Source organism: Mus caroli, unplaced genomic scaffold (assembly GCF_978045245.1).
Source record: "Mus caroli unplaced genomic scaffold, Mus_caroli_1 scaffold_6, whole genome shotgun sequence".
Lineage (NCBI taxonomy): Eukaryota > Metazoa > Chordata > Mammalia > Rodentia > Muridae > Mus > Mus caroli.
This window is the reverse complement of record NW_028227261.1, coordinates 25,528,069-25,554,321: the sequence shown is the minus strand read 5'-3', so window position 1 is coordinate 25,554,321 and position 26,253 is coordinate 25,528,069. Positions and strand designations below refer to the sequence as shown.

General features: G+C 46.5%; 2 protein-coding genes across 4 annotated transcripts; one reads left to right on the top strand and one right to left on the bottom strand.

Moving 5' to 3' along the window:
• The first annotated feature begins 291 nt into the window (after positions 1–291).
• Taf12 (TATA-box binding protein associated factor 12) lies at positions 292–16,745 on the top strand. 3 transcript variants are annotated; one of them, XM_085838889.1, is made up of 7 exons: positions 304–410; positions 7,414–7,498; positions 8,213–8,464; positions 10,387–10,464; positions 13,745–13,859; positions 15,262–15,350; positions 16,041–16,745. In XM_085838889.1, exons 2-7 carry the CDS (start codon positions 7,427–7,429, stop codon positions 16,074–16,076), a joined length of 642 nt encoding a protein of 213 aa, XP_085695015.1. In that variant the 5' UTR covers positions 304–410; positions 7,414–7,426; the 3' UTR covers positions 16,077–16,745. The 3 variants fall into 3 exon arrangements, with proteins under 3 accessions (XP_085695016.1, XP_085695015.1, XP_085695017.1); XM_085838890.1 differs by lacking the exon at positions 7,414–7,498 and having other exon boundaries at positions 292–410; XM_085838891.1 differs by lacking the exons at positions 304–410; positions 7,414–7,498 and adding an exon at positions 533–708.
• A 6,762-nt stretch (positions 16,746–23,507) lies between these two features.
• Positions 23,508–26,113, bottom strand: Rab42 (RAB42, member RAS oncogene family). Its single transcript, XM_021161244.2, has 2 exons — positions 25,854–26,113; positions 23,508–25,406 (listed from the first exon to the last, which is right to left on the bottom strand). Exons 1-2 carry the CDS (start codon positions 26,078–26,080, stop codon positions 24,986–24,988), a joined length of 648 nt encoding a protein of 215 aa, XP_021016903.2. The 5' UTR covers positions 26,081–26,113; the 3' UTR covers positions 23,508–24,985.
• Positions 26,114–26,253: the final 140 nt, after the last annotated feature.

Genomic DNA, 26,253 nt, shown 5'->3' with positions numbered 1-26,253 from the left:
CACGACAAAGGCACCAACCAAAAATGGCGACTTGGAAGCTCTCCCAGGCCGTCGGTTACGGGTCACGCTCGTGAAAGAGATGAGTCGGAAAGAAACATCAAGGACAGGGATTCATGCCGAGGTAGGGGACGAAGAGTAAACCCACGCCACCAGCAAGCCACACACAGCAGAAAGCCCAACCTGCCAAGCCAGGCGCTGGGCTCACAGTCCTACCACGTGTTGTAGTACGGTCTGCGCCTGCGCAAGTCAGGCGCGCGCCCGGCGGCCGGAAGAGCCGCGCGTTTCCGGGTTGGAGGCGGGGAGCGGTGCCGGAAGTGCTTGGGGAGGGCCGCGCAGTCGGACCGGCTGCTGAGACGAAAGCTTCACTGGGGCAGTCTCCGCATATCATGGGGAGATAGACGCTGCTGCCTGTGAGTCTTGGGCCCTGGCAGTTGAGGACGAAGAGCGGGAGGAGGGTGTCAGGACCCAGACCCACAGCGGGTCAGTGCTGGAAGAACTAGGCTGTGGAAGAGACGGGGCTGTGAGGAGCCCAGGCTCTTGGGACGGGACTTGAGGGGTTCGGGCTCGCAGAAGCAGCGGCTGTTGGGGACTCGAGCTCTGAATGAGAGACTTAGGAAACGGGGACGGATGTGGATTCTGCAGCATCTGAGGGAAAGCCTTCTGAGAGGGACAGGATGGTGAGGATCCCGCACTTTATAGGAGGCGAGGGTAGGTACGAAACGGGGCGTGAAGACACAGGCTCCAGAGAGGTAAAAGTGGAGCCCGAGAGGACTCGGGCTCCTAAGAGACAGAAGCGGGACAGTAAAGTCCCAGCTCCTAAGGATTCAGAAACCGGGCAGCAAAGACTTAAGGACTGGAGCTAGAGAAGGAGGCAGAGAAGACTTGAATTTGAAAGGGAATAGAAGCGGGCAGTGAGGACTGGGTCTTCTTTGGGGACAAGATCCCGGGCTTTCAGACTTCAAGAGTTTCTGGAGGGACAGAGATGTAAGGACCCGAGCTCCTAAAAGTGAAGGAACTAGGGGGTCCTTAACGGCTGGGAGATCAGCCTTCAAGGGAGAAAAGTTGAAAAGGTTTAGCGACCGGAGGATTAAGATTATATATATATATTCGGGGGAAGACTTCTTGGCGCTGCCTATTTGGCTTTTGGCATTTAGGCTCTTTCTTGTAACCTAGAAAAGCCACATGAAACGTCTTCATTTTTCTTCATTATTGTGAATCAGATGTGAAGTTGAAAGCAGTTTGAACTCAGTTATATACTTGATAAGTACCTTAAGCCCTGTTCCATTCAGCCCCTGTTGAGCACAGATCTATATTACAAGCAAACTGTCATAGATGGAAGGGCAGCAAAAGATCACTTTGAATTCTTTTACATTTAAGAAAAAGAGGGTGCAAAGAAGGATCACTGTGAGCCAGATTCTTAGGTTATACAGCACTCTACCATGTACATCGAAGAAGAGATGCTTGCTTGAAATTATTTGAATAAATGCTTTTAGAATCTCTACCCTCAAACTCAGAAGGGATTTTTTTTTCTAACGGATTTTAATATTTTAGTACCTATTATGTATGGCATTGATATAAATGTTACAAGCGAGGAAACAAACTTTTAAGTGAAAAGTTTTTTATTTATTTTAATTTATTTATAAATTTTATTTATTTTTTAATAATATGTTGAGAAATTCACAAGTAAATGTGGCTTAGAACATTTTCTAGGGATTGCTTTTAGAAGAGTGACTTGGACCCTGTCATTTCCCTTCATAAAGACCCAGGACTGAAACCTACTCAGATGAATGGGGCACAACTTAAGCACTTTGGGTTTTTTGTTCTTTTTTCTTTTGGTTGGTTGGTTGGTTGGTTTGTTTTTCAAGACAGGGTTTTCTGTGTAGCCCTGGCTGTCCTGGAACTCACTGTGTAGACCAGGCTGGCCTCAAAGTCAAGAAATCTGCCTGCCTCTGCCTCCGGAGTATTCCGTTTAAAGGTGTGCACCTCCACCATGAACAACTTAAACACTTTTAAGTATTCCATCCCTTCCCACAGTTAAGTATGGTTAGTCCTGTTGTCTGTCCAGAGAGGTTAAGGAGTTTGTCATAAAGTACTGAGTAGCTTATCCGTAAATGTGCCTCCAAAGTTTTCTTGAACTTTTCTAAGTGGATTTCCTGCCATGTATAGTATGCATAAGAACGAAATATAAGTAATATTTATAAATCCTGCCACTGAATGAAAGCACACACCCCTCCTCCCCAAACTACTTGGCTCCCCCTAGCCTGGAAATTGCTGTGTAGACAAGGCTGGCCTCAAACTCAGAGATCCCCCTGCCTCTGCCTTTAGAGCGCTGGTGATTCAAGGGTGGGTATACCACCAAAACCAGCTTCTTCCTTAACTCCTTTTCAAGTCAAGGACTGTAACTTTTAGGATACTTCCATAGTATTTGAGATCTGAATTCCTGTGTTTTCACAGAAGCACAAATATTCCAGGTAGAATCTTTCCCATGATAGAGTAGGGTTTTTTTAATTTTTTTTCTTTTTCTTTTTTTTTTTTTTTGGTTTTTCGAGACAGGGTTTCTCTGTGTCGCCCTGGCTGTCCTGGAACTCACTTTGTAGACCAGGCTGGCCTCAAACTCAGAAATCCACCTGCCTCTGCCTCCTGAGTGCTGGTAAATTTTTTTAAATTAGAGCGACATCAGATTAACTTTGCAGTTAATTGCTAGCATATACTGGATGTTGTGAATGCTCGGGCTGACAGAGCCAAGCATCATAGTGCTTGACTATAATCCCATTACATTGGAGGTGGAGGCTGAACGATCAGGAGTTCAATGTCAACATAAAACTTTATCTCAAGAAGAAACAGAAGAAGAGCAGATCAGGTGAGGTGGTTCTCCTGGTAAGGTGATTGCCACAAAGAGTGATGATTTGAGTTCAGTCCCTGAGTCCTGCATGGTGGAAGGAGAGAACAACTACCAAAATTATCCTCTGACCACATCAGCACAGACACATTGAATAAAGAAAAGGTTGTTGTTGTTTTTTTTTTTTTTTAAACATGCTTGAAGCTATTATTTTCCCAGGAGCTTAGCTACTCTATTATTTTTTTAAGGTTTTACTAAGGGTGATGAGACCCGTACAGCCAGCACACAGAGAAAAACCAAAGCAAAGGGGGGATTTTTGAAGCCAAAGCTTCTGGTACCATTTTTAAAGATTTGCTTGTTTGTTTATTCATTTCTTATCGGGAAGGGGCATTGAGTCAGGGTCTCTCCGTGTAGTCCTGACTGCCTTGGAACTCTGCAGACCTCAAATTCACAGAGACCCTCCTGCCTCTGCCTCCTTATTTTTTATGTGTATGAATGTTTTGCCTCAATATATGTCTGTGTACATCGGTACTTGATTTAGAGTCCTGAAAAGGGCATTGAGTCCCCCTAGAACTGGGTTGTAAGTCGTTGTGTGGATGGTGGGGACAGAAGCCAGGTCCTCTGCAAGAGCAATAAGTTCTCTTAGCCACTGAGCCGTCTCCTGTTCCTGATACTGTTTTCAGAAGCCTGCATAAAAGTGGTCAGCATTTTCTTATACCAAGTTATGAGCAAAAGCATACCCTTATCACCATCTTGTTGATTTTAATTTGGGAGGTGGCTGTCTTTTTTAGAAGGGTCTCACTGTGTACCTAAGACTCTGTTGCCTTGGTTTCTTGAATGCTGCGATTATAGGTAGCACCACAATTGATAGTTCAACTAGTGATAATGGATTGCTGAATTAGCATTCTTACCTATATTTACAAAATACTTGAATTCTTTCTTTTTAAATTATGTGTGTTTGTCTGTCTGTCTGTCTGTGTGAATGCAGGTACCGTTAGAGGTCAGAGAAGTCACACCCCCTGGAGATGGGAGTTTGAGGCATTGTGAGCTCCTTGATAGGAGTGCTGAGAACTTAATGTGGTTCCTCTGAAAGAGCAGTTGTACTCTTATCGCTGAGCCACCTCTTGAGCTCCCTATAGTTTTCTTTTCTGAGACAGGGTCACTGGCCCAAGCTGGCCTCAAACTCTGGATAGCCAAGGATGACTGAATTCTGACGCTCTGAGTGCTGAAATGGCAGGCATGGGCCACTACACCAAGTTTATGTGGTGCTGGGTATCTAGCCCACAGTATCGCCTATGCTAGGCAAGCACACTACCAACTGAGTTACAGCCCAGCCCAACATCCAGTTTGTGTTCTGCACTGTGAAACAACAGGTGTGCTAGAGTCATCTTGAAATATTCACATATGGACTTAATTTTAAACTTACACTGCTTGTTGAACCTTAAAGGGACTTTCGAATCTGCATGGGTTCAGTTGCTAAAACAGATGTAGAACTAGGGTCACAGATGGCACCTAGCTCTCTTCACTTGGGTTTTCCACAATACCTCTCATAAGCCTCCTGCACACTCTGTTAGTCTGCCGCCGCCGCCACCTCCTTCTCCTCCTCCTTCTTTCTTCCTTCTCTTCCTCCTCTTCTTCTTCTTCCTCCTCCTCCTCCCTTCTCTCTTTTTTCTTCTCTTTCTCCTCTTCTTCTCCTTCTTGTTCATCTTTTTTTTTTTTTTTTTTGGTTTTTCGAGACAGGGTTTCTCTGTGTAGCCCTGGCTGTCCTAGAACTCACTTTGTAGACCAGGCTGGCCTCGAACTCAGAAATCCCCCTGCCTCTGCCTCCCGAGTGCTGGGATTAAAGTTGTGCGCCACCACGCCCGGCCTTCTTGTTCATCTTAATCTTATTTGAGACAGGGTTTCTCTGTGTAGTCCTGGCTGTCCTGGAACTCACTAGTCCTTTTTTAAAAATGGTATCTCACGTAGCCTACAGTACCTTGAACTGACTATACAGCTCAAGACTACCTTGAAGTACTTCCTGCCTCCACCTCAGAAGTACCGGGATTATAGGCACTCACCACCATACCTAGCTATTAATTTTTATCCTTTAAGATGGGTTTTACAACGTAGCCCAGGCTGCCCTTGAATGCCTGGGCTTAAGTGATCCTCTTGCCTGAGTTTCCAAGTAGCTGGGGTTGCAGGCTTCAGTCTTTCCTCCATCCCTCCCAGTGCAGGAGATCAAACCCATAGCCTCATACATACAAGGCAAAATATTCCTACCCTAACTTAAATAGCCAGTCTCTTTCCTAAAAAACAAACAAAAACCCTCAAAAATAACTCTCACCATTAGGGCCAATAAGATACCTCAAGAGAACCAAAATGCTTGCTTTCAATCCTAACTAAGCTTGATCAACATGGTGAAATGAGAGAACCAACTCCCCAGAGTTATCTTCTGACTCCCATACTCACTATGACCCATGTCTGTCCCTTGCCCAACATAAAACAAGTCGTAAATAGAAAAAAATTCTCTAGCTGTAAAAGTGATTACAGAAGTCGGGCGTACACTGTGATCTTAGCACATGGAGCAGGACTGGTGAGTCAGGAGAAGCAGTCCTGATTCAAAGTCAACTTGGACTGCTAGCAAGTGCTGATCTATCGAAGGGTCTCTAACAACATTCTGTCCCAGAAAGACCTGGGTCTGGTGGTTCAGGCCTGTAATGCCAGCATTTGGGAGGCTAAGGCAGGAAGGTTGTTTATGGGTTCAGTTGTCTCCTAGTGAATTCCGGGTCAATCTGGGGTACTTTGCAAGACCCTAAAAACATACAATAAAAAATAACTTCTCCCCCCCAAAAAAAAACCCAGGATGGTTATAATGCATGGGTAGTATAATGAGTTATCAAAATGAGCAAAGCTTTTTAATATACCAATCTTGCCACTGTGCACCTTTGGTCCCAGCACTTGGGTAGCAGAGGCTGGTGGCTCTCTGTGAGTTTGAGATTAATCTTGTCTGTGCAGTATGTGCCAGGATAATGAAAGCATGAGACCCTGTCTCAAAAACAGCAAAAAAAATTCCAGCAGACAACGATGCTTTCTTCTTTAATCCCAGCATTGGAGTCAGAGGCAGGCAGATCTGAGGTCCAGGCTGCTCAGGGCTACATAGAGTTCCTGCTTCAACAAAACAAAACTTCCACAAAGCTGACTTTTTTTTTTTTTTGGGGGGGGGGGTTTGAGACAGGGTTTCTCTGTGTAGCTCTGGCTGTCCTGGAACTCACTTTGTAGACCAGGCTGGCCTCAAACTCAGAAATCTGCCTGCCTCTGCCTCCCAAGTGCTGGGATTAAAGGCGTGCGCCACCACGCCCGGCTAAAATGACTTTTGTAACTATGATTTAGAAGAGAATGGAGCATAGGCATGTTTATAATATTAGAAAACATTTGTATCCATACACACTCTTCCATGTGCTTTCATTTCAGAAACTCAGTGAACCAGAAAATCAGTGTCAGGTCTCATGACACACTTTGTAACTGTTTTTTTAGTTAAAGGAACTTGGGGAGCCAGAAGGTGGTAGCACACACCATTAATCCCAGCATCCTGAGAGGCAGAGGAAGGTGGATCTCTGAGTTCAAAGCCAACCTGGTCTACAGAGTTGAGTTCCAGGACAGCCAAGGTCACACAGAGAAACCCTGTCTTGAAGAAAAAAGTTCACAAGGCCTGAGTAAGGAATTATACCTGGATTTAATCTCCACATAACATACGTACACACGTCCACAGGACTGAATAACTTGTTCAAGGCCATATAATTGGTACTTGAACCCAGATACACATGCTCAACCACCAATCTATTAATTGAAAACAATCTACACAAGTCCAACTGTCCAAAAATAGGGCTGGATAGCTGGCACAGTGTATAAGAGCACTGACCAATCTTCCAGAGGTCCTGAGTTCAATTCCCAGCAACCACGTGGTGACTTACAACCATCTAAATGAGATCCGATGCCCTCTTCTGGTGTGTCTGAAGACAGCTACAGTGTACTCATATACATTAAATAAATATTTACATTTTAAGGAAAAAAACCAAAAAACTTTTTTTTCCCTTTTTGTCTTTTCTTTTTTTGGTTTTGAGACAGGGTTTCTTTTCTTTTCTTTTTTTTTTTTTTTTTTTTTTGGTTTTTTCGAGACAGGGTTTCTCTGTGTAGCCCTGGCTGTCCTGGAACTCACTTTGTAGACCAGGCTGGCCTCGAACTCAGAAATCCGCCTGCCTCTGCCTCCCGAGTGCTGGGATTAAAGGCGTGCGCCACCACGCCCAGCTAGACTTGGTTATTTAATTGAACTCTCAACCGTGCAGCCTATAGTTTTACTGTTTGAAGTAAGAACAGCTACCTGGATGACTGACTCTGGCCTCATACCCAAGATCCTCCTGCCTCAGCCGCCACATGTAATACAATGCTGTTTTGATGGAGTTACAAAGCCAGGGCCTCACATGTAGTAGGCAAGCGCTCTATCCCTGAGCTGCATCTTCAGCTGAATCCCTGCTGGTGCGACTGCACCATGCCACACTCCAGGGTGGTACTTGATGCTAGTTATTTGTTTACAGGTAGCTTTTGAAAATGGCTGCCTCTCATTACAGTGGGCTTACAGCAGTTGCTGATGTAATTAAAGATCTAGACACTCAGATAGCAGTAAGTAAATTCTTGGAGGCTGCCATGGGCAGAACTTGGTGAATGTGCTTCTGATCTTGACACCACAGCCGATGTCCAGAGTCAGTCTAATGGCTCCAAAATCTAGGATTTCTGGCTGCTTTAGGCAAGAGCCTCCGCATGTCTTGAAGAATGCTAAAACACAATGGAAAGAGTTTGTTACAGGAAAGCAGAGCTCTTAATAGTTGCTAAAAGTTGTGTTTGTTGGGCAGAGCCCTGCCTTGGACGTAAGCATGTTTTGCAATGCTTCACCATGTTTTGAAAGTGAACTAATTGTTTTCTTAAGCTTTGTGACTGAGTTTCAAGTATTTGATTGTGCTTCTGTTTATTTGAATTTAACATTATTTGATACTTAAAATAATGCATGTACGTACTTAACCCAGTATTCTGCTTGTATGAAACCCTTTAAAATGTCTGTCTTATTCTAGTTCACTTTTTAAAATAAGATTGCTGATTTCACTTACTTTTTTCCTTATTTCAATTTTGTGAACTATTTCATTTCCATTTTGGAGACAAGATGGTTTCTAAAAACCAGGTGAGAGCAATGAAATTCCTTATTTCCTCCATTTTAATGTCAACGTCAAGAGGTCACCCTCTCAGATAAGACTCAGAGTCTGACAGCTTTCATGTTACTTTCAGAACTCAGCCAGCACTGCAGGTGTCTCTAGAGTAACTCTGTCTGTTTCCCTTCTACAGTTGATTGGCCTTGGTCCTCACAGCTCTAAAAAGAAGCAGGATCTTGACAAGCTCTATGAGCTGAAGTCTAAAGCTCGGCAGATTATGAACCAGTTTGGCCCTTCAGCGCTAATCAACCTCTCCAGTTTCTCATCTGTAAAACCAGAGCCAGCTAGCACCCCGCCACAAGGCTCCATGGCCAATAGCACCACCGTGGGAAAGATAGCAGGCACTCCTGGGACAGGCGGTCGTCTCAGCCCTGAAAACAACCAGGTACTCCTGCGCCTTCCTCGGAGCCCCCTCTAGTTTGGCCTTGTCCATTGTCAGGCGCTCATTCTTTCTGTTGAAGAAGGTCTTCCACTCTAGCAGTTTTATTGAATTATTGTCTACAGTGTCAGGTCTGGTTTTTGTTTTTGTTTTTTAAGATTTATTTATTTATTTCATGTATGTGAGTACACTGTAGCTGTCTTCACACACATCAGAAGAGGGCATTGGCTCCCCATTACAGATTGTTGTGAGCCATCATGTGGTCGCTGGGAATTGAACTCAGGACCTTTGAAAGAATAGTCAGTGCTTTTAACCGCTGAGCCATCTCTCCAGCATCAGTTTTTGCTCTTTTGTTCCTTCTTGTAGTTTATCTTACTGCTGCCATCAATGTCAGCAGGGATTCCCTCTTCGTACCTGTGAGCCTGATTCTACCCTCTAGAGCAACAAGAAAAGAAGTATACCTTTGCCGTGGATCATGTAGGCTGCATAGGATGGTTGAGGAGCAATTCAAGGGAGTGGGAAGAAGGACTGGCCGAGCTGCTTGGGGAACGGTTGGCTGAGCAGAGACCAGCCTGTGTTGACTCTGGAAGCCACTGGAAAAGAACAAGAGAAAGTGGGTGTGGAGGGCACATCTGTGATCCCAGCACTTGCGAGGTGGTAGGAGGAAGGTCAGGAAACAAGTTCAGGGCCCTGTCTCAAAGAAACGGAGGGTCACCAAGTAGCAGCCAGTAAAGGCACATGCTGCTAAGCTTGACAATCAGAGTTCAGTCCCCATGTCTGTGGTGGAAGGAGAGATCCTAATTCCTCAAGTTACTTCCACATATGCATTATGGTGGGCACATGTAAACATACACACACCTAACTGCTGTAAAGCCTTTAATCCTAGCACTCAGAAGGCTGAGTCAGGCAGCTCTGAGTTCAAAGCCAGCCTGGTCTACAGAGTGAGCCCCAGGACAACCAGAGCTACATTGTGAGGACCTGCCTCACAAAAAGGGGTTGGGAGGACACACTGTTTGTGGTGCTGGGAATCCACTGTAGGATCAAGCCAGGCAAGTAATCTATAGCTAAGCCGAATCTTCAGCTCCCTCATCATGTTTTAATGTAATTTAGATGTGGCATCCCTTTCCTTAGAAAAGAGGGGTGATAACTTTAGCTGCTTACACATTACTTAGATATACTCAGATACCTAAATAATTTAGGTGGTTACATGTTGGTTGCCCTCATAGAACTGTTAGATTTTCTTTCTCTCTCTTTTTTTTTTTTTTTTTGGTCTTTCGAGACAGGGTTTCTGTGTAGCCCTGGCTGTCCTGGAACTCCCTCTGTAGACCGGCTGGCCTCGAGCTCAGAAATCTGCCTGCTTCTGCCTCCCAAGTGCTGGGATTAAAGGCGTGCGGCACCGCTGCCCAGCTTCTTTTCTCTTTTCTTGTCCTTCCTTCCTTCCTTCCTTCCTTCCTTCCTTCCTTCCTTCCTTCCTTCCTTTCTTTCCTCTTTAATTTTTTTTGTGTGTGTGGGGGGGGGGGGAAGGGTTGTTTTGACATGAGTTTCTCTGTGTAGCTCACTTTGTAGCCCAGGATGACTTTGAACTTAGATATCTGCCTGCCTCTGCCTACCTGGTACTGGGATTAAAGATCTGCGCCAGCACACGAGCTGGAACTGTTAGCCAGATGCAGAGAGTATGGAAGACGAAACTGCATAAGCTGCCAGACAAGTTAGATGCTGGCCTCTGCTTAAAAGTGCTCTCCACCTCTCTCCCTCCACACTGCTCTCTTTCCCATGAGAGCTTGTCTGGACTGCACCTTTGTAGCTGTGCCACATGGCAGGACTGTCTGAACGAGACTAAACCCAGGGAGTTGACAACCTGTCTTTTGTAGCCACAATAGATTTGCTTCCTTCATACTTATGAAAACTCTTTCCTCGATTCACTGAAGGTATTGACCAAGAAGAAATTACAAGACCTAGTAAGAGAAGTAGATCCTAATGAGCAGCTGGATGAAGATGTGGAAGAGGTAAGGTGGGCTTGGGTACCAAAGGCCGTGTGTCCCTGCTGTTGAGGCAGCATGCATGGTGAGAAGGAGCAGAGAAATTGGGTCGGGGAAATGGCTCAGCAGTTAAGAGCATTTACTGATCTTTAAAAGGACACCAGTTTGGCTTCCAACACTTGAATCGGCAGCTTACAACTGCCTTAACTCCTGCTGCAAATAATCTGGTGCCCTGGCTTCCTGGGGTATCCTCAAACACGGACATATACATATACCCACATGGATACAAAGGAAATAAAAATGTGGGGCTGGAGGCGGCTTGGTGTTTAAGAGCCCTTGCTCCTACAGAGGACACTCAGTTCCCAGCACCCATGTGGTAGCTTATAACCATCCATGACTCCATTTCCAGGGGATCTGATACTCATTTTTGACTTATGCAGGTACAGGTACACACATGCTTTATATTCATACATGCAGGCAAAATACTTATAAACAGAAAATAAAATGTAAAAATTTTAAAAAAATAAAAAGTTTTTTAAATAAAAATAAATTTTATGCAGGGCTGCTATTCTCTTCCGGAGGACCCGGATTCATTTCCCAAACAGAAAATAAAATGTAAAAATCTAAAAAAAAAAAAAAAAGTTTTTTAAATAAAAATAAATTTTATGCAGGGCTGCTCTTCCCAGCACTCACACGGCAACTTATAACTGTCTGTAATTCTAGGTTGAGGAGATCTGACACCTAGCCTCCATAGGCACCAGGCACAGATGTACATGTAAGCAATACATACATACATATGAGAGGGAGAGAGAGGGGGAGATGGTGGGGAGCAGTTTTAAAAGTAAACAAAAATAAAAAGAGCTCAGGATTTGAACTTAACCCATTAGGCTGAGTCCTATCTCCATTGCTCACTGGTTACACAGCCCTGAGCAGGTTGGTCGCAGTCTTACCATCTTCCTTTAATGTCTGGGGATAAATGTCTAGTGAGATGATGGCTGGACCGTTAAGAGCACTTGCTATACAAGCATGAGAGCTAAAGGTCAGATCCCAGAACCAGGGTGAGAAGGTAGGCACTTCTTGGGCCTGTAACCCCAGCTCTATAAGGAGCAGAGATAGGCGGTTTCTCAGCGTGTGCTGAGAAAGGGTCAGTTCAGAGAGAGACATTGCCTCATGGAAATATGGATGGAGGATACTTGGTGTCCTTATTAACCCCCTCAAAGGCCCTGGAGATGCCGGGCGTGGTGGCGCACGCCTTTAATCCCAGCACTCGGGAGGCAGAGGCAGGTGGATTTCTGAGTTTGAGGCCAGCCTGGTCTACAAAGTGAGTGCCAGGACATCCAGGGCTACACAGAGAAACCCTGTCTCAAAAAAAAAAAAAAAAAGGCCCTGGAGAAATGTGTGAGATGTTGAGAGCACTTGCTGGTCTTACAGACCGACCCAAGTTTGATTCCCAGCAACTATGTCAGGCAGCTCACAACCACCTGTGACTCCCAACTGCAGAGGATCTGATGACACCCTCTTAGGTCTTCTGACCTCCTAGGGCAACTGAACATAGATAAATGTAGCACATGTCTTTATCCCAGCGCTTGGGAGACAGAGGCAGTTCTGGAGTGAGTTCAAGACCAGCCTGGTTGGTCTACATAGCAAGCTCCAGGCCAGCTGTGGCTGTATAGTGAGACACTGTCTCAAAAATGCAAATAGCCAGGCATGGTGGCTCATGCCTTTAATCCTAACCCTTGGGAAGTAGAAGCAAGCAGATCTCTGTGAGTTCAAGGTCAATCAGGGCCACACAGTGAAACCTTGTCTCAAAAATATATTAAACAAGCCGGGCGTGGTGGCGCACGCCTTTAATCCCAGCACTCGGGAGGCAGAGGCAGGCGGATTTCTGAGTTCGAGGCCGGCCTGGGCTACAGAGTGAGTTCCAGGACAGCCACGACTACACAGAGAAACCCTGTCTCGAAAAACCAAAAAAAAAAAAAATATTAAACAAACAAATGTTTTAAAGATTTTATATATATGTGTGTGTGTGTATATACACTCTGATACACACATACATATATACATATGCATACACTGTAGCTGTCTTCAGACATACCAGAGGGCATCAGATCTCATTACAGATGGTTGTAAGCCACCATGTGGTTGCCGGAATTTGAATCCAGGACCTCTGGAAGAGCAGTCAGTGTTCTTCACCGCTGAGCCCTCTCTCCAGCCCAGTATAGACATTTTTTAAATCATCAAAATAACTTATATATGATGTCTTCTGAAGCTAAAAGTAATATGCATTCAATCAGTTTTTAAAACCTATTTGGAATATTAACCATGATAGAAGTAGAAGAGAATCTCTCATGAAGTCCTCTATGAAAGGGAATTGTGACAAGTTCCTGATTACACAGAAACTGTCCATCTCCAGGGAGAATATGCAGCGTAACTGTGGCTTCCTAGAATGGATTGGGCAGTGTTCCTTCTGTTTCTATTTTGTGTAATCGTTTGAAGAGAATTGGTATTAGGTCTTCTTTGAAAGTCTGATAGAATTCTGCACTAAACCCATCTGGTCCTGGGAGATTTTTAATGACTGCTTCTATTTCCTTAGGGTTTATGGGACTGTTTAGATGGTTTGTCTGATCCTGATTTAACTTTGGTACCTGGTATCTGTCTAGAAAATTGTCCATTTCATCTAGATTTTCCAGTTTTTTTGAGTATAGGCTTTTGTAGTAGGATCTGATGATGTTTTAAATTTCCTTGGTTTCGGATGTTATGTCTCCCTTTTCATTTCTGATTTTCTTAATTTGAATACTTTCTCTGTACCCCTGGTTAGCCTGGCTATGGGTCTATCTTGTGGATTTTCTCAAAGAACCAGCTCCTGGTTTTGTTGATTCTTTGTAGAATCTCTGTAATTTCAAAGTCAGCCTGTTCTACAGAACTAATTCCAGGACAGCCAGGGCTATACAGAGAAACCCTATTTCTAAAAACAAAAACAAACAAACAAAAACAAAAGAGTATGTTAAAGAACAGAAATAGCAAGTCTGTCTGTGTCAGCAGTGAGTATCGAGGGGTCACCTTTATTTCAAGATTAAATCAGGAGATGGCAGAGGTTCAGGGAATGCAGAAAGAACAGAAAATGTGCACAGGATGGCACGGGCTGCTCTTGCTCTGAGGGATGTTTGCCCTCCCCACTCCTCATCCACACTGGCCCAGATGCTGAGTCCAGCCTACTTACTAATGGAGGCTCAGGAAGCACACAGTTGTCCCAGCAGCAGGAGCCTGCCCTGCCAGAGCCAGGCTCACGCTCCCATCTCCCCTCCAGATGCTGCTACAGATCGCTGATGATTTTATTGAGAGTGTGGTGACAGCTGCCTGCCAGCTTGCTCGGCACCGCAAGTCCAGCACCCTAGAGGTAAAAGACGTCCAGCTGCATCTAGGTATGTGGGTTCACTTCTCCCTGGAGTACCTCCATGACTAGTCCGTAGGACCTCTTACAAATGTCAGAGAAACCTTCGTGCCATGACCATTCTGAAGCAGTGTCTAATAGAAAAAGGAAAGACCTTTGTGGAAGGGGGATGCCCAGGAAGTCAGATTTAAAACAGTCTTTCCATCTGTACAACAGCCTGCGTACTTGACTTCTGAGAGTCTGTCTCCATTTCATAAAGTGAGGATCGTAATGTCTTCCTTGAAGATTATATTTATGAACTGGGGAGAAAAGGGCATATTCTACAACTGAACACAAGTTACTCTCATAATATTTATGTGCATCAGATGTAGCATATAATGATAAAATCACAGAATTTCTGTTTGAGGGCCAAGGAGGTGGGTCAGTGGGTGGGGCAGAGCACTTGCCATGGACGCATGATGACCTCCATGCAGTCCCCAGCACCCACAGAAAAAGACCTCTATGCAGCCCTGTAATCAAAGCCCTAGGGAGTGGGGACATGCAGGAGGGCTGCTGGGGCTTGTGGCAGCCAGCCTGGCTGGAAAACAGTGTGTTTCAGGTTCACACAGATCTGTGTTAGAGGAAGGTGCCGAGTTAGAGAGGAAGACACCAGATGTCCTCTGACCCACAGGCACACAGGAGCACATGCACTTGTGCACACAAACACACACACATCACGGATACATACATACGTGCATCACATACATACATACATACATCACACATACGTACGTGCACCACATACATACATGCATGTATAATGCACACATATAACTTCAGTTTGATTTAAGTAGCTGGTCTGAGCCGGGCGTGGTGGCGCACGCCTTTAGTCACAGCACTCAGGAGGGAGAGGCAGGTGGATTTCTGAGTTCGAGGCCAGCCTGGTCTACAAAGTGAGTTCCAGGACAGCCAGGGCTACACAGAGAAACCCTGTCTCGAAAAACCAAAAAAAAAAAAAAAAGAGTACTGGGTGATCTTCCTGAGGACTCAGGTTTGGTTCCCAGCACCACATGGTAGCTCATAACCAACTTTAACTCCAGATCCTGGGAATCTAGCACCCTCTTCTGGCCTCCTTGGGGACAAGCTTGCACAGTGTATGTATACATACATACATACATACATACAGGTAAAACACATGACTCCATGCACATAAAATTGATGTTACTAAATAATATTTTTTTAGAAATTAAAATTAAACAGGTTAAAGAACTTGAGGATATGACTCAGTGGTAGTGTTTGCCTAGTACGTACTAAACCCAGTGCTAAAAACCAATGAAGCCTGGAGAGACTGTGTGTGTCTGCTCGGAGTCCAGTCTGTCTTTGCTTGCAGCTTGTTGCAGCTGCATTGCCCGTCTGGCTGCAGCCTCAGCTCTGTGCTACTGTCTTCTTTTCAGAGCGCCAGTGGAACATGTGGATCCCAGGCTTTGGCTCAGAGGAAATCCGACCCTACAAAAAAGCATGTACCACAGAAGCTCACAAACAGGTGAGGAGCCAGGGAGCCCGGGAGCCAGGGCTGGAGCCTCTGTGCCTCACTGGGGGACAAGCAGCTGCCTCCTGGACTGTCAGTCCCCTGTGCAGCCAACGTGACTGCACCAGAGGTCAGAGGTCACAGGTCAGAAGCTCTGTCATAGCTTCCCCAATGCTGAGCTGCTGCAAGCGCGCTTTGCATTTTCATTTAGAGCTCTTGATTCCAGATCTCCTGTGGGCACGCCCACCTGCTCTCTTACTGAAACCCGGCCTGGAACATCACACACCGCCCAGGTCAGAGGAAGAAGTATGTCAGGCTTGTGCTGGGAGCTACCCAGGCTTTTCTGCCCGACATTCTGGGTTATGTCCCACGATAGCTGCTTCCTCTGCCTTTCTTGACAGTGTGAGGATATCATTTCTGATCAAGAACCAGTTGTCCTCATCCGTAGTCCAGTAAGGGCACTGGCCTCCCACTGACAAGCCTGGCCTCCTTTCTGTTGTGATTTCAACAGCTTCCCTGATGGGAAAAGCCAGCCCCACGTGAGCACCACAGGCATAGCTGAGTTCTCTTGGGCGTTAACCATCTCTCCACCCTGTGTGCTGCTCCCTATAATATAGACTGTGCTACTTGCTAGTGGCTTTCTAGATGTGCCAGAAAACTCCTGACTCTGGCTCCTGTTAACTGCTCATTTCTGTCTCCTTTCAGAGAATGGCATTGATCCGGAAAACAACCAAGAAATAACACAGGGAACGGTCAGGGAATGGACAACGTGTATTTGGAGATACTTGAGCTGAGACCTCAGCCATCTCATCCTTGGATTTTTTTTTAAATGCTTTACAGAGAAGCATATATTTTTTATTAACAGTGCAGCAATATCTATAATGACTGAGAAGATCTGCCAAAAGAATAAAGCCTCCTGCTCACCTTCTGGTCCCTTTTCCCTGCCGTCTCAAAGAGAAGCAGTGTATCTACCAGAGAAGATTTTGCCTGTGGTTTATTATAGAAGTGATTGGCTGTAGGAAGAGCATTTGGTCGTGTTGGGTGAGACAGTGTTAGCAAGTCTGTAGAGGGTCTGTCTCCTCCCCCGTCCCTGTACTTTGTAATGTCAGTGTTTCTATGAACATGAACTTGATTTGCTTTTCCAGAATAAAGGAGTTATTAACTGAAGACACAGGGTGCATAGCTGAGAGCCTTTGAAATGCCAGGGTCCCAGCAAGGCTGGGAGCGCTGCAGTCAGCAGGTGGCAGTACAGGCAGTGATCCTGTTAGAGAAACCGGCAGGGACCTCCCACTGTTTTACTCCAAAGGAACAAGCCAGCAGTCGGAGTTGGAGCACTTTCTCTGCCACCAGACACGGTGACCTCTGCTAAGCCCCAAAATAAACAAAGCATTCTAGTTTTGATAATGTTAATGTCCATAGGACCTTTTTGTGTGCGTGCGTGTGCATGTGTGTGTGGGCATGTGTGTGTGTGTGTTTTGAGGCAAGCTCTCGGAGTAGGCCAGGCTGGCTTCAAACTCGGTATCTTGCTGAGACTATCCTTGAACTGACCCTCTCAGTGAGCTGAGACCACAGGTGTGCATCATCACGCCTGGCTTCTTAGAGCCCCTTTAGACCTCTCTGGATCTCCATTGAAGATTGTATTCATCCTTGTCCCTGAGGAAGGATGTGAATAGCTCTGGGGAAGTCCTGTTCCTGGGATTCTGTCATCGGAGGAGAGCAGGCCCTCTCTCAACCGCAGGATGTACTTCCCCGTCATCATTCTGACCCACGCCCAGCACAAGCCTTGTGGATTGTGAGGGACCATGGGCTTGTGGGAGGGTGGCTGCTCCACCTAGGGGCCACAGCACAGCCACACCTACCTTTGATCCCTGCTTTGGTCATCTTCCTCCTGAGGCTTGGTCCGAGATGTGACACAGTTCATAGATCTGAGGAGTTGAAAGGCCATGCTTATGTTGCCGTTTTCTTGGCTGAGGTTTCAGCCTGGAGAGTCAGCAAGGGGACAACCAGCTTCACTGGTCACGCATGACACTGAGCTATGGGTCTGTGGCCTAGCGTCAGGATGAGGATGTTGGAGGGCCTTAACTCTCCAGAACCTACAGCCACTGGAAGATGTTCTCAGAGGATGCTCTGTTGGTGACACCAGACAGCAGAGGGGTCCCACTGAGTCCGGATAGGAACAAGTAACTGACGCCAGCAGCCAAGATGGAATCTGGAATGACTCTTGAGTCCTCTTTTGAGGACTGAAAGGGACAAGGGAATTGGGGAAGTACAATGACAGAAGTGAGGGAGTCACAAGACGTCAAATTATTCTTGATCAGCTATGTGACAGGTAGGTGGCTTCTTCTGTCTCAGTCTTACTGTCTTACCAGCACACTGAAGGGCTGTTCATGTCTCTGTAAGCTGTGCCCATTCCTTCAGTAGGCAGAAGCCATAATAAAAGGAAGAAAGAGGTGGACAGTCCTCAGATTCAGTGTGTGGCTTCATTCTAACATCTCAGGCATTGGAGCCCTTGGTTTGGTGAGCTATGTTGGTGAGCTATGTTCTTGGCTTCCCACCCAATTCACTTGAACAGTATCTTTGGTTTTTCAAGGCAGGGTTTCTCTGTGTAGCTCTGGCTATCCTAGAACTCACTCTGTAGATCACGTTGGCCTGGAACTCAGAGATCTGCCTGCTCTGCCTCTCGAGTGCTGGGACTGCAGGTGTGTGCCACCACCGCCCAGCTGAGCCATGTCTTAACTGTTGAGACGTGGGAAAGATTGCATTAGACAGGATGATACGGCCTGTTCTGCCTGTCTGCAGAACGTGTGTGTGTGTGTGTGTGTGTGTGTGTGTGTGTGATATTCACAGAGGCATATTCACTTGTATATGTGGAAGCCAAAGAGAAACCTCAGGTGTGGTCCTTAGGAAGGTCATCTCCCTACTTTGGGCCTGGGTCTCTCCATGGACTCGAACCTACCAATTAGGGTAGACTGGCTATCCAAGGATTCTCCTGTCTACACGTCCTCACGTCCTCACCACTGGGATTATAAGTGTGTACCACCACGTCCAGCATCTCTATGTAGGTTCTGGGCATCAAACTCAGGTCCTTGTGCTTTTAGGATAAGCATCTAGCTATCTCCCAAGCCCTAGTTACCATCTTGATTGTTTAGTTGTCGTTGTCTTGAGGTAAACAGATTTATTGAATACACTGCAAGGAATAGCAGGCTGAATATTGACTAGCACACCACCAGCCTTGTTTCAGTTCTTTTTTTTTTTTTTTTTTTAGATTTATTTATTATATGTAAGTACACTGTAGCTGTCTTCAGACTCACCAGAAGAGGGCGCCAGATCTCATTGCGGATGGTTGTGAGCCACCATGTGGTTGCTGGGATTTGAACTCCGGACCTTCGGAAGAGCATTCGGGTGCTCTTACCAACTGAGCCATCTCACCAGCCCCGTTTCAGTTCTTTTGATGTTGAATTTGTTATGTGTCTAAGATCCAGCTGTCTCCACGCCCAAGTGCTGGGATGACAGCTGTGTACTGCCAACCTTGCAGGCTGTCACCATCCCACTCAGAGCAGCTGTGAGTGACTACCTGCAAGTGTCCTTAAGATCAGGTCTGCCAGCATTCTCTCATAGAAGGGAGGGGGTGAGAGGGGTCAGTGGACCCTCACTGAGCATTCTAGCCTGCCTCCTCACAAGCTGCCTGCTAGTCCACTCCAGCCACATGTGGTCCTGGGCAGTGCTGGAAGGCCAGCCAAAGAGAGAACTCCATCTCTGCTGTTTGGGGGAGGCTGCCACCAATACTAAGGTAGGACTTCTCAGTGATGCAGCTGTTTGGTGGTCACCCATGTCCTGTAAGCCAAATAAACTCATTGGTTCACCAAGATAGACTTGGGTGGAATTGTTCTATCCTTGGTGCCCTGCCTAGACTGAGCAGACATCAGGAAGAAATAATGCACTTGAAGGGATGAGGGCAGGGAGCAGACTCTGCTCTGCAAGGGATTGCATATGTCAGTGTCAAGCATTTCCCCAGGACTAAAGCTAGCAAGAGGCTGGGGGTCCTGAAGGAAGCAGCAAGGGGTTTCCCAAAAGGTATTTGAAGCCTGACCCAGCTGGGGTTCAGTGGGGAAAGGGTTTGCTGTGAAAACCTGTCAACCTAAATTCAATCCCTAGAAGTCCTGTAAAGATGGAGGGAGAGAGGCAGGCAGACAATAATATAAATGTTTTTCAAACTGTACATGGATGGGCCTTTTGCCTGGATGTATGTCACGCAGTATCCATGGAGGACAGAAGAGGGCGTCAGATTCCCTGGAACCAGAGCTAACTCTGGTTCCATATGCCTGTGAGCTGCTAGCTGGGAGCTAGGGATTGAATTTGGGTCCTCTGGAAAAGCAGGTCATCTCTCCAGTCCCAAGTAAATGATTTTGTTTTTGTTTGTTGAGACTGGGTCTCACTGTTCAACTCTTGACTGTCCTGGAACTTGCTCTTTAGACCAGGCTCGCTTGAATTTGCAGAGATCTCACCTGCCTCTGCCTCCTGAATGCTAGAATTAAAGGAATGTGCCAAGATGCTTGGCCTAAATAAATAAAATTTAAAACATATTTGGAATACTTCACCAAAAATACTGGGTGAAGAATCACCTATATTAGTGAAGACTATATTAAATGTGGGACTGGCTGCTTGCTCATAGCTGCTAATGGCAAATTACTTGCCCAGGAACTAAAATGAATATGATCTAGGTTTTTGTTGTTGTTGTTTTGTTTGTTTGTTTTTTTGAGACAGGGTTTCTCTTGTGTAGCCCTGGCTGTCCTGGAACTCACTCCGTAGACCAGGCTGGGCTCGAACTCAGAAATTCACCTGCCTCTGCCTCCCAAGTGCTGGGATTAAAGGCATGCGCCACCACTGCCCGGCTAACACAGGGCTTTTGAGAAAGTCTCAGCCAGGTAGTGGCTGCGGCAGCACACACTTCTGATGCCAGCATTTGGGAGGCAGAGGCAGGTGAATCTCTGAATTTGAGGCCAGCTTGGTTTACATAGAGAAATCCTGAGAAACATTATCTCAGAGAGACAGAAAGAGACAGACAGAGACAGAGAGACAGAGAGAAGGGGTGGAGAGACCGACTGAGAGACTCTCTCGAGCTGGCCTTAAATTCATGATCTTCCTCCCTCAGTCTACTGAGTGGCTGAAATTACAGATATATATCACTATGCCAGCTTGTCTGTTTAAGTTGTTGAACAAAACTTGGACTCCCTCCTCTGTGCCCCGCCCCAAAATGAATCCAAGAAAGAATTCTGATACTCATCATTGTCACATAGGGACTGGAAAGATGGCCTGAAGACCCTGATTTGATGCTTAGCTCTCACATGGGAGTTCACAACTCTACAGTTACAGTCCCAGGGCATCTGATGCCCTCTCTAGACCTCCTTGGCACTACATGCTCATGATCCACAGACAGACATGCAGACATTCCCACATAAATAAATAAGTAGAGACATGGTGCATATGTACTTAATGCTAGCACTCGGGAGGCAGAGGCAGGTAAATCTCTGTGAGTTCAAGACCAGCTTGGTTTACATAGCAAGCTCAAGGCCATCCATGGCTACATAATGAGACCTTGACTCAAAGATAGATAGATAGATAGATAGATAGATAGATAGATAGATAGATAGATAGATAGATAGATAAAAAGCCAGTGTGGCAGTACATGCCTTTAATCCCAGCACTGGGGAGGTTGAAGCAGGTAAGTTTAAGGCCAACCTGGTCTACAAAGGGAGTTCAGGTTAGCTAGGGCTGTTATACAGAGAAAACCTACCTCACAGGAAAAGAAATGTATTTTTTTTAAAAGATTTATTTATTATTATATGTAAGTACACTGTAGCTGTCTTCACACGCTCCAGAAGAGGGAGTCAGATCTCGTTACAGATGGTTGTGAGCCACCATGTGGTTGCTGGGATTTGAACTCTGGACCTTTGGAAGAGCAGTCGGGTGCTCTTACCCACTGAGCCATCTCACCAGCCCCAAGAAATGTATTTTTTAAAAAGACTGGCATGGCCAGGTGTGGTGGCGCAAGCCTTGATCCCAGCACTTGGGAGGCAGAGGCAGGGGGATTTCTGAGTTCGAGGCCAGCCTGGTCTACAAAGTGAGTTCCGGAACAGCCAGTGCTATACAGAGAAACCCTGTCTCAAAAAAAAAAAAAAAAAAAAAAAAAAACTGGCATGTTGGCTGGTTGTATTGGCACATGCCTTTTCTCTCTGTGAGTTCAAGGCTAACCTGGTCTACATGGTAAGTTCCAGGATATCTAGGGCTATGTAGAGAGACCCTGTCTCAAAAACCAGACAACCAAATAAAAAGATTGACTTGTAGAGCAGGGATCTGTGCAGATAGTCAGAGGCCAGGAAGTTTTGGGTGAAGGCAGGTATGCCTATAGTGACCCCCCCCCAAAAAAAAAAAGCATTGCTGGGTGCAGGGTGTAGACTGGAGTTAGAAACAGACAGAAAGGGCTATCTGGGATATTGCTGTAGTTATTTGGACCAAAGATAAACCCTTGAGGGAACCTTCTGAGGAAGAACTCACTAAATATCAGGGGGTTGGAGGGAGGCTTGGGAGGGCTTTCTATAATAATAATAATAAGAAGAAGAAGCAAAAAAATAAAAAACAAACAAACAAAAAAGCCGGGCGTGGTGGCACACGCCTTTAATCCCAGCACTCGGGAGGCAGAAGCAGGTGAATTTCTGAGTTCGAGGCCAGCCTGGTCTACAGAGTGAGTTCCAGGACAGCCAGGGCTACACAGAGAAACCCTGTCCCCCCCCCCAAAAAAAAAAAAAAAAAAAAGAAGAAGTGTGTCTGGCCCACCTAGGACCAGGAAGCCATCATGAAGAAGCCTGTACCTATACGAGGTAGGCCAGGAAAAGGAGTGAAAAACTGAAATAAGGCCTTAATGGAGTTAGAAAAGACAAGGCCTCAATAGCCAGGTATGATGGCATGTATCTATAGCCTCAGCACACAGGAGACAGAGGCAGGAGGATTGCCATGAGTTCCCTTCCAAGGCTACATAGAAAGCTTTTACCTTAAATAGAAACAGAACCAGGAATGTAGCTCGGCTGGTAGAGCGCTTGCCTTCAGGCCTTGGGTTTGATCACCTATAATCCCAGCAGTTGGGAGCTTGTGGTTGGAGCATCGGGAGGTCAAGGTCACCTTTATCAATACTTTTGAGTTTGAAACCAGCCTCTGATACATAAAATCCTGTCCAAGAGGAAGCAGAAGAGGGGGAAGATAATAAGGCCAAGAAGGGAGAGAAATGGGAAGAAGACAGGCAGGAGGGAGGAAGGCCACCCTGCTAGGTCTGGGGGCAGAGCACATGCATAAGGACCCTTTTGGGGATGTCTCCTGATCTTCCTGTCACAACTTCTGAGTGTTACCCACTCAACCATTCTAAGTGACAATGACAAGAAACAACTGGTTCAAGTTAACCTGAATAACCTATCCCATTGTGAATGAAGTAACCAGGCATGGTGGGGCATGCCTGTAGCCCCACCACTATGGGAGGTGGAGGCAGGAGGATCAGGAATTCAAGGTCACCCTGCTTGGTTATAGACTCGGAAGCCAGACTATCCTACATGAAACCTTGTCTCAAAACACAACATACATTACACAAGATATTATAAATGTTTATTTTCACAGAACAGAAGAAGTAAGTAAGTAAGTCCATTTCCATGACAAACATGAAGGCTTTGGACTGGCTGCAACCACCTGTAGAAATCTCTCTAGGTTTCAAATAATTTGTGGTTTGTGGTTGGTTTGTTGATTTTTTGAGTCAGGGTTTCTCTGTGTAGCCCTGGCTGTCCTAGAACTCACGCTGTAGACCAGGCTGGCCTCAAACTCAAAGAGATCCACCTGCCTCCCAATTGCTGGGATTAAAGGCTTGCGCCGCCACACCCAGCTTTTTTTTTTTTTAATATTGTTATTTTTAAATTCATTTATTTGTATGTGTATGGGTGTTTTGCCAGCATGTGTATCTGTGGACCACTACCTGCTTAGTGCCTTCAATGAATCCCCTGGGACTGGAGTTAGACTATCGTAAGCTGCTGTATGGATGCTGGGAATTGAGCCTGGTCCACTGGAAGAGCAGCCAGTACATTCAGTCCTGAGCCACTTTTTTTTTTTTTTTTGGGCGGGGGGGGGGGGGTTTATTCGAGACAGGGTTTCTCTATGTAGTCCTGGCTGTCCTGGAACTCACTCTGTAGACCAGGCTAGCCTCAAACTCAGAAATCCACCTGCCTCTGCCTCCCAAGTGCTGGGATTAAAGGCGTGTGCCACCACGCCTAGCTAGTTGAACTACTTCTTATATGAATGTTTTGCCAGCTGTGTATGTGTGCCATATACAAGCCTGGTGTCCTTGGAGGCTAGACTGAAGTGATGGGTGGTTGTAACTCACTGTGGATGCTAAGCATTGAATTACTACTACTCTACACTATTTACAAGGGCTCAGAACTGCTGAACCATCTCTCCAGTCCCTCCCTGTCTCCTCTTTTGTTTGTTTGTTTTGATATCATCTTACTGAGTAGCATAGCTCTGGCTAACCTGAAACTTACTACATAGATCAGGCTGATCCACCTATCTCTGCCTCCTCAGTGCTGAGATGAAAGGAATATGTTCTACGCCTTGAACACCATTCTCATAGACAGATGCCGGTTGCCTTAAGGATGGCCAGGTTCCAGGCAGTGCAGAATCCCGAGGTCCATCATGCAATGGGCCTCCCGGCAGACACCCTGTTGACACCTCCATGCTGCCTAACAAGTCTGCTGCTCATTCACAGTCAACCGTGAAAGTCAACTGTAGACACTGAGCTTGAGTTGGGAGCTGTGAGAAGCACCAGGTGTTAGGGCCAGACTCCTGCTACCCTAAGGGCTGGGAAGCTCTAAAATTTCCACTAGAATTCCCCACACTGCCTTGCCAGCAAAGCCGTGGACAGATGCTGTCTTCCAGCCCAGAAACGCTGCCAGAATAACTATGTGGAAGCCAAGAAAGAAGCCTGGAAACATGGTATTACCATTCACCTGTCAAAGCTGGCAGGCGCTGAGTGAGCAGGTCTATCTCTATTGGTCTTTGCATGTAGCCTGGTCCACTGGAAGAGCAGCCAGTGCCCTCACCCCTGAGCAACCAAGGCTGACCTTGAACTGTCTACGGAGCTGAGAATGTGTTTAAGCTCAGGATCCTGCCTCTGCCTTTCAAGCTTGGGGATTACAGTTATTTGTGTGCCACCACAAGTCCCAATAAATCCCATACCTGATCTTAGATTTTCCTCTAGAACGGAGTTGTGCAGATAACTAAAAACCCAGAGAGATTCTAGCCTAGTGGAACACTTCTGTAATCTCAAGCACCCAAGAAGGTTACAAGCTCAAGGCCAGACTGGGCAATGTATCAAGATCTATTCTGAAAATATAAAAGAGTTGAGGCTGTCTGTAGCTAGCTAGCCCTGTGTTGAATTTCTGACGAAGAAAAAAAAAAAAATCCCAAGAATTAGAAGGCAGGGAGGGACATGTCAGGAGACTGTTGGTATTAGGTTTTTTTTTTTTGTTTTGTTTTTTTTTTTTTTTTTTTGTCTTTTGTCCTCCTGTGTCACTGGAGAGTCTGAGGCAGTTACCACTTTAACCCTTTCTCTCCTGAAGTCAACATTGGCATGCACCCGAGTCCTGCTTCCTGCTGGAGGATCTAGGGTTTGGAGATCTATGGAGGAGCCGGACACCCGCCCAGTCCTTGTCCAGCTTGATGTCCCCCTGCTGCAGGGCCTGTTCGATGGCGCTAGTGACAGTGTTAAAGGCCAGGTCGACATTGCAGTTGCTTTTGGCTGAGGTCTCCATGAAGCCCATGCCCAGGGAGGCAGCAAGTTCCTCTGCCTCCTGAGAGGATACGCATCGGGTGCTCAGGTCACACTTGTGGCCAACCAGTAAGAAGACCACCTTGTCAGGGCCCTGAGTGGATACGACCTCCTGGTGCCAGGCTTGGATGTGTTCAAAGGACTCTCTGTTCGTCACATCAAAGACCAACAGAACGCCCACCATGTTCCGGTAAAAAGACCTGGTGATGCACCTGGAGGGGAGTGTGTGTATAATTGGGAAAGTTGTAATGGCTTTAAGACAGTCTTAGAGCCCGCCCACCTCCACCCCGAGATCCACAGGCAGCTTCCTGTCCTACAACTCCCACCGGTGCCTGCACACCAGTCTTCCTTCCCACCCCCTTGACACGTCTGCTCCGGCTCTCTGCATCTCTGGGAAAGTCAGAGTTTCAGTGCCAATTCTCTTTATGCTGCTGTTCCTCTAGGGCTGGGTAAGGGCTTTGGGGGTGGGGATGTGGTTCAAAAATCACAGCAAGCTGGGTTTGGGGGCTTGGCCCACTCGGTGGAGTTTGAAGGATGAATGACTGAATAGGGAGGGGTTGGCAGGGTTGGGACCATGGATCCTTGCTTGAGCCCCTGCAGTTGGCACCTGTGAGAAAGGGTCCCCCCAAGTGACTGACATTACCCACTTCCCGCCGCACCTGAAGCACTCTTGGCCTGCGGTGTCCCAGAGCTGCAGTTTGACTCGCAGCCCAGCGGGTAGCTGCAGCGCGCGGCTGTAGAACTCCACGCCCACAGTGGGTTCGGGATCCGGCTCCGCCGCCCCCTGCGCGCCCGTCACGTAACACCGTAGCAGTGATGTCTTGCCCACCCCTGCGTCCCCGAGCAGCGCGATCCGAAATTGGTAGCTGCAGCCCGCCGCCTCCATGGGATCTTGGCTCCCCGCTGACCTCCGACAGTTTCTGTGTGGCTCCGCCCCTCTACCCCACCCCCACTCCCCCATGAGTCTGTTACTGGTACAGCCTCCAGGAAGGGTCAAGATCTGGAGAACTTGATCCTGGAAGGCAATCCAGGATGTAGTTGGTTGGGCAAGACCTAAAT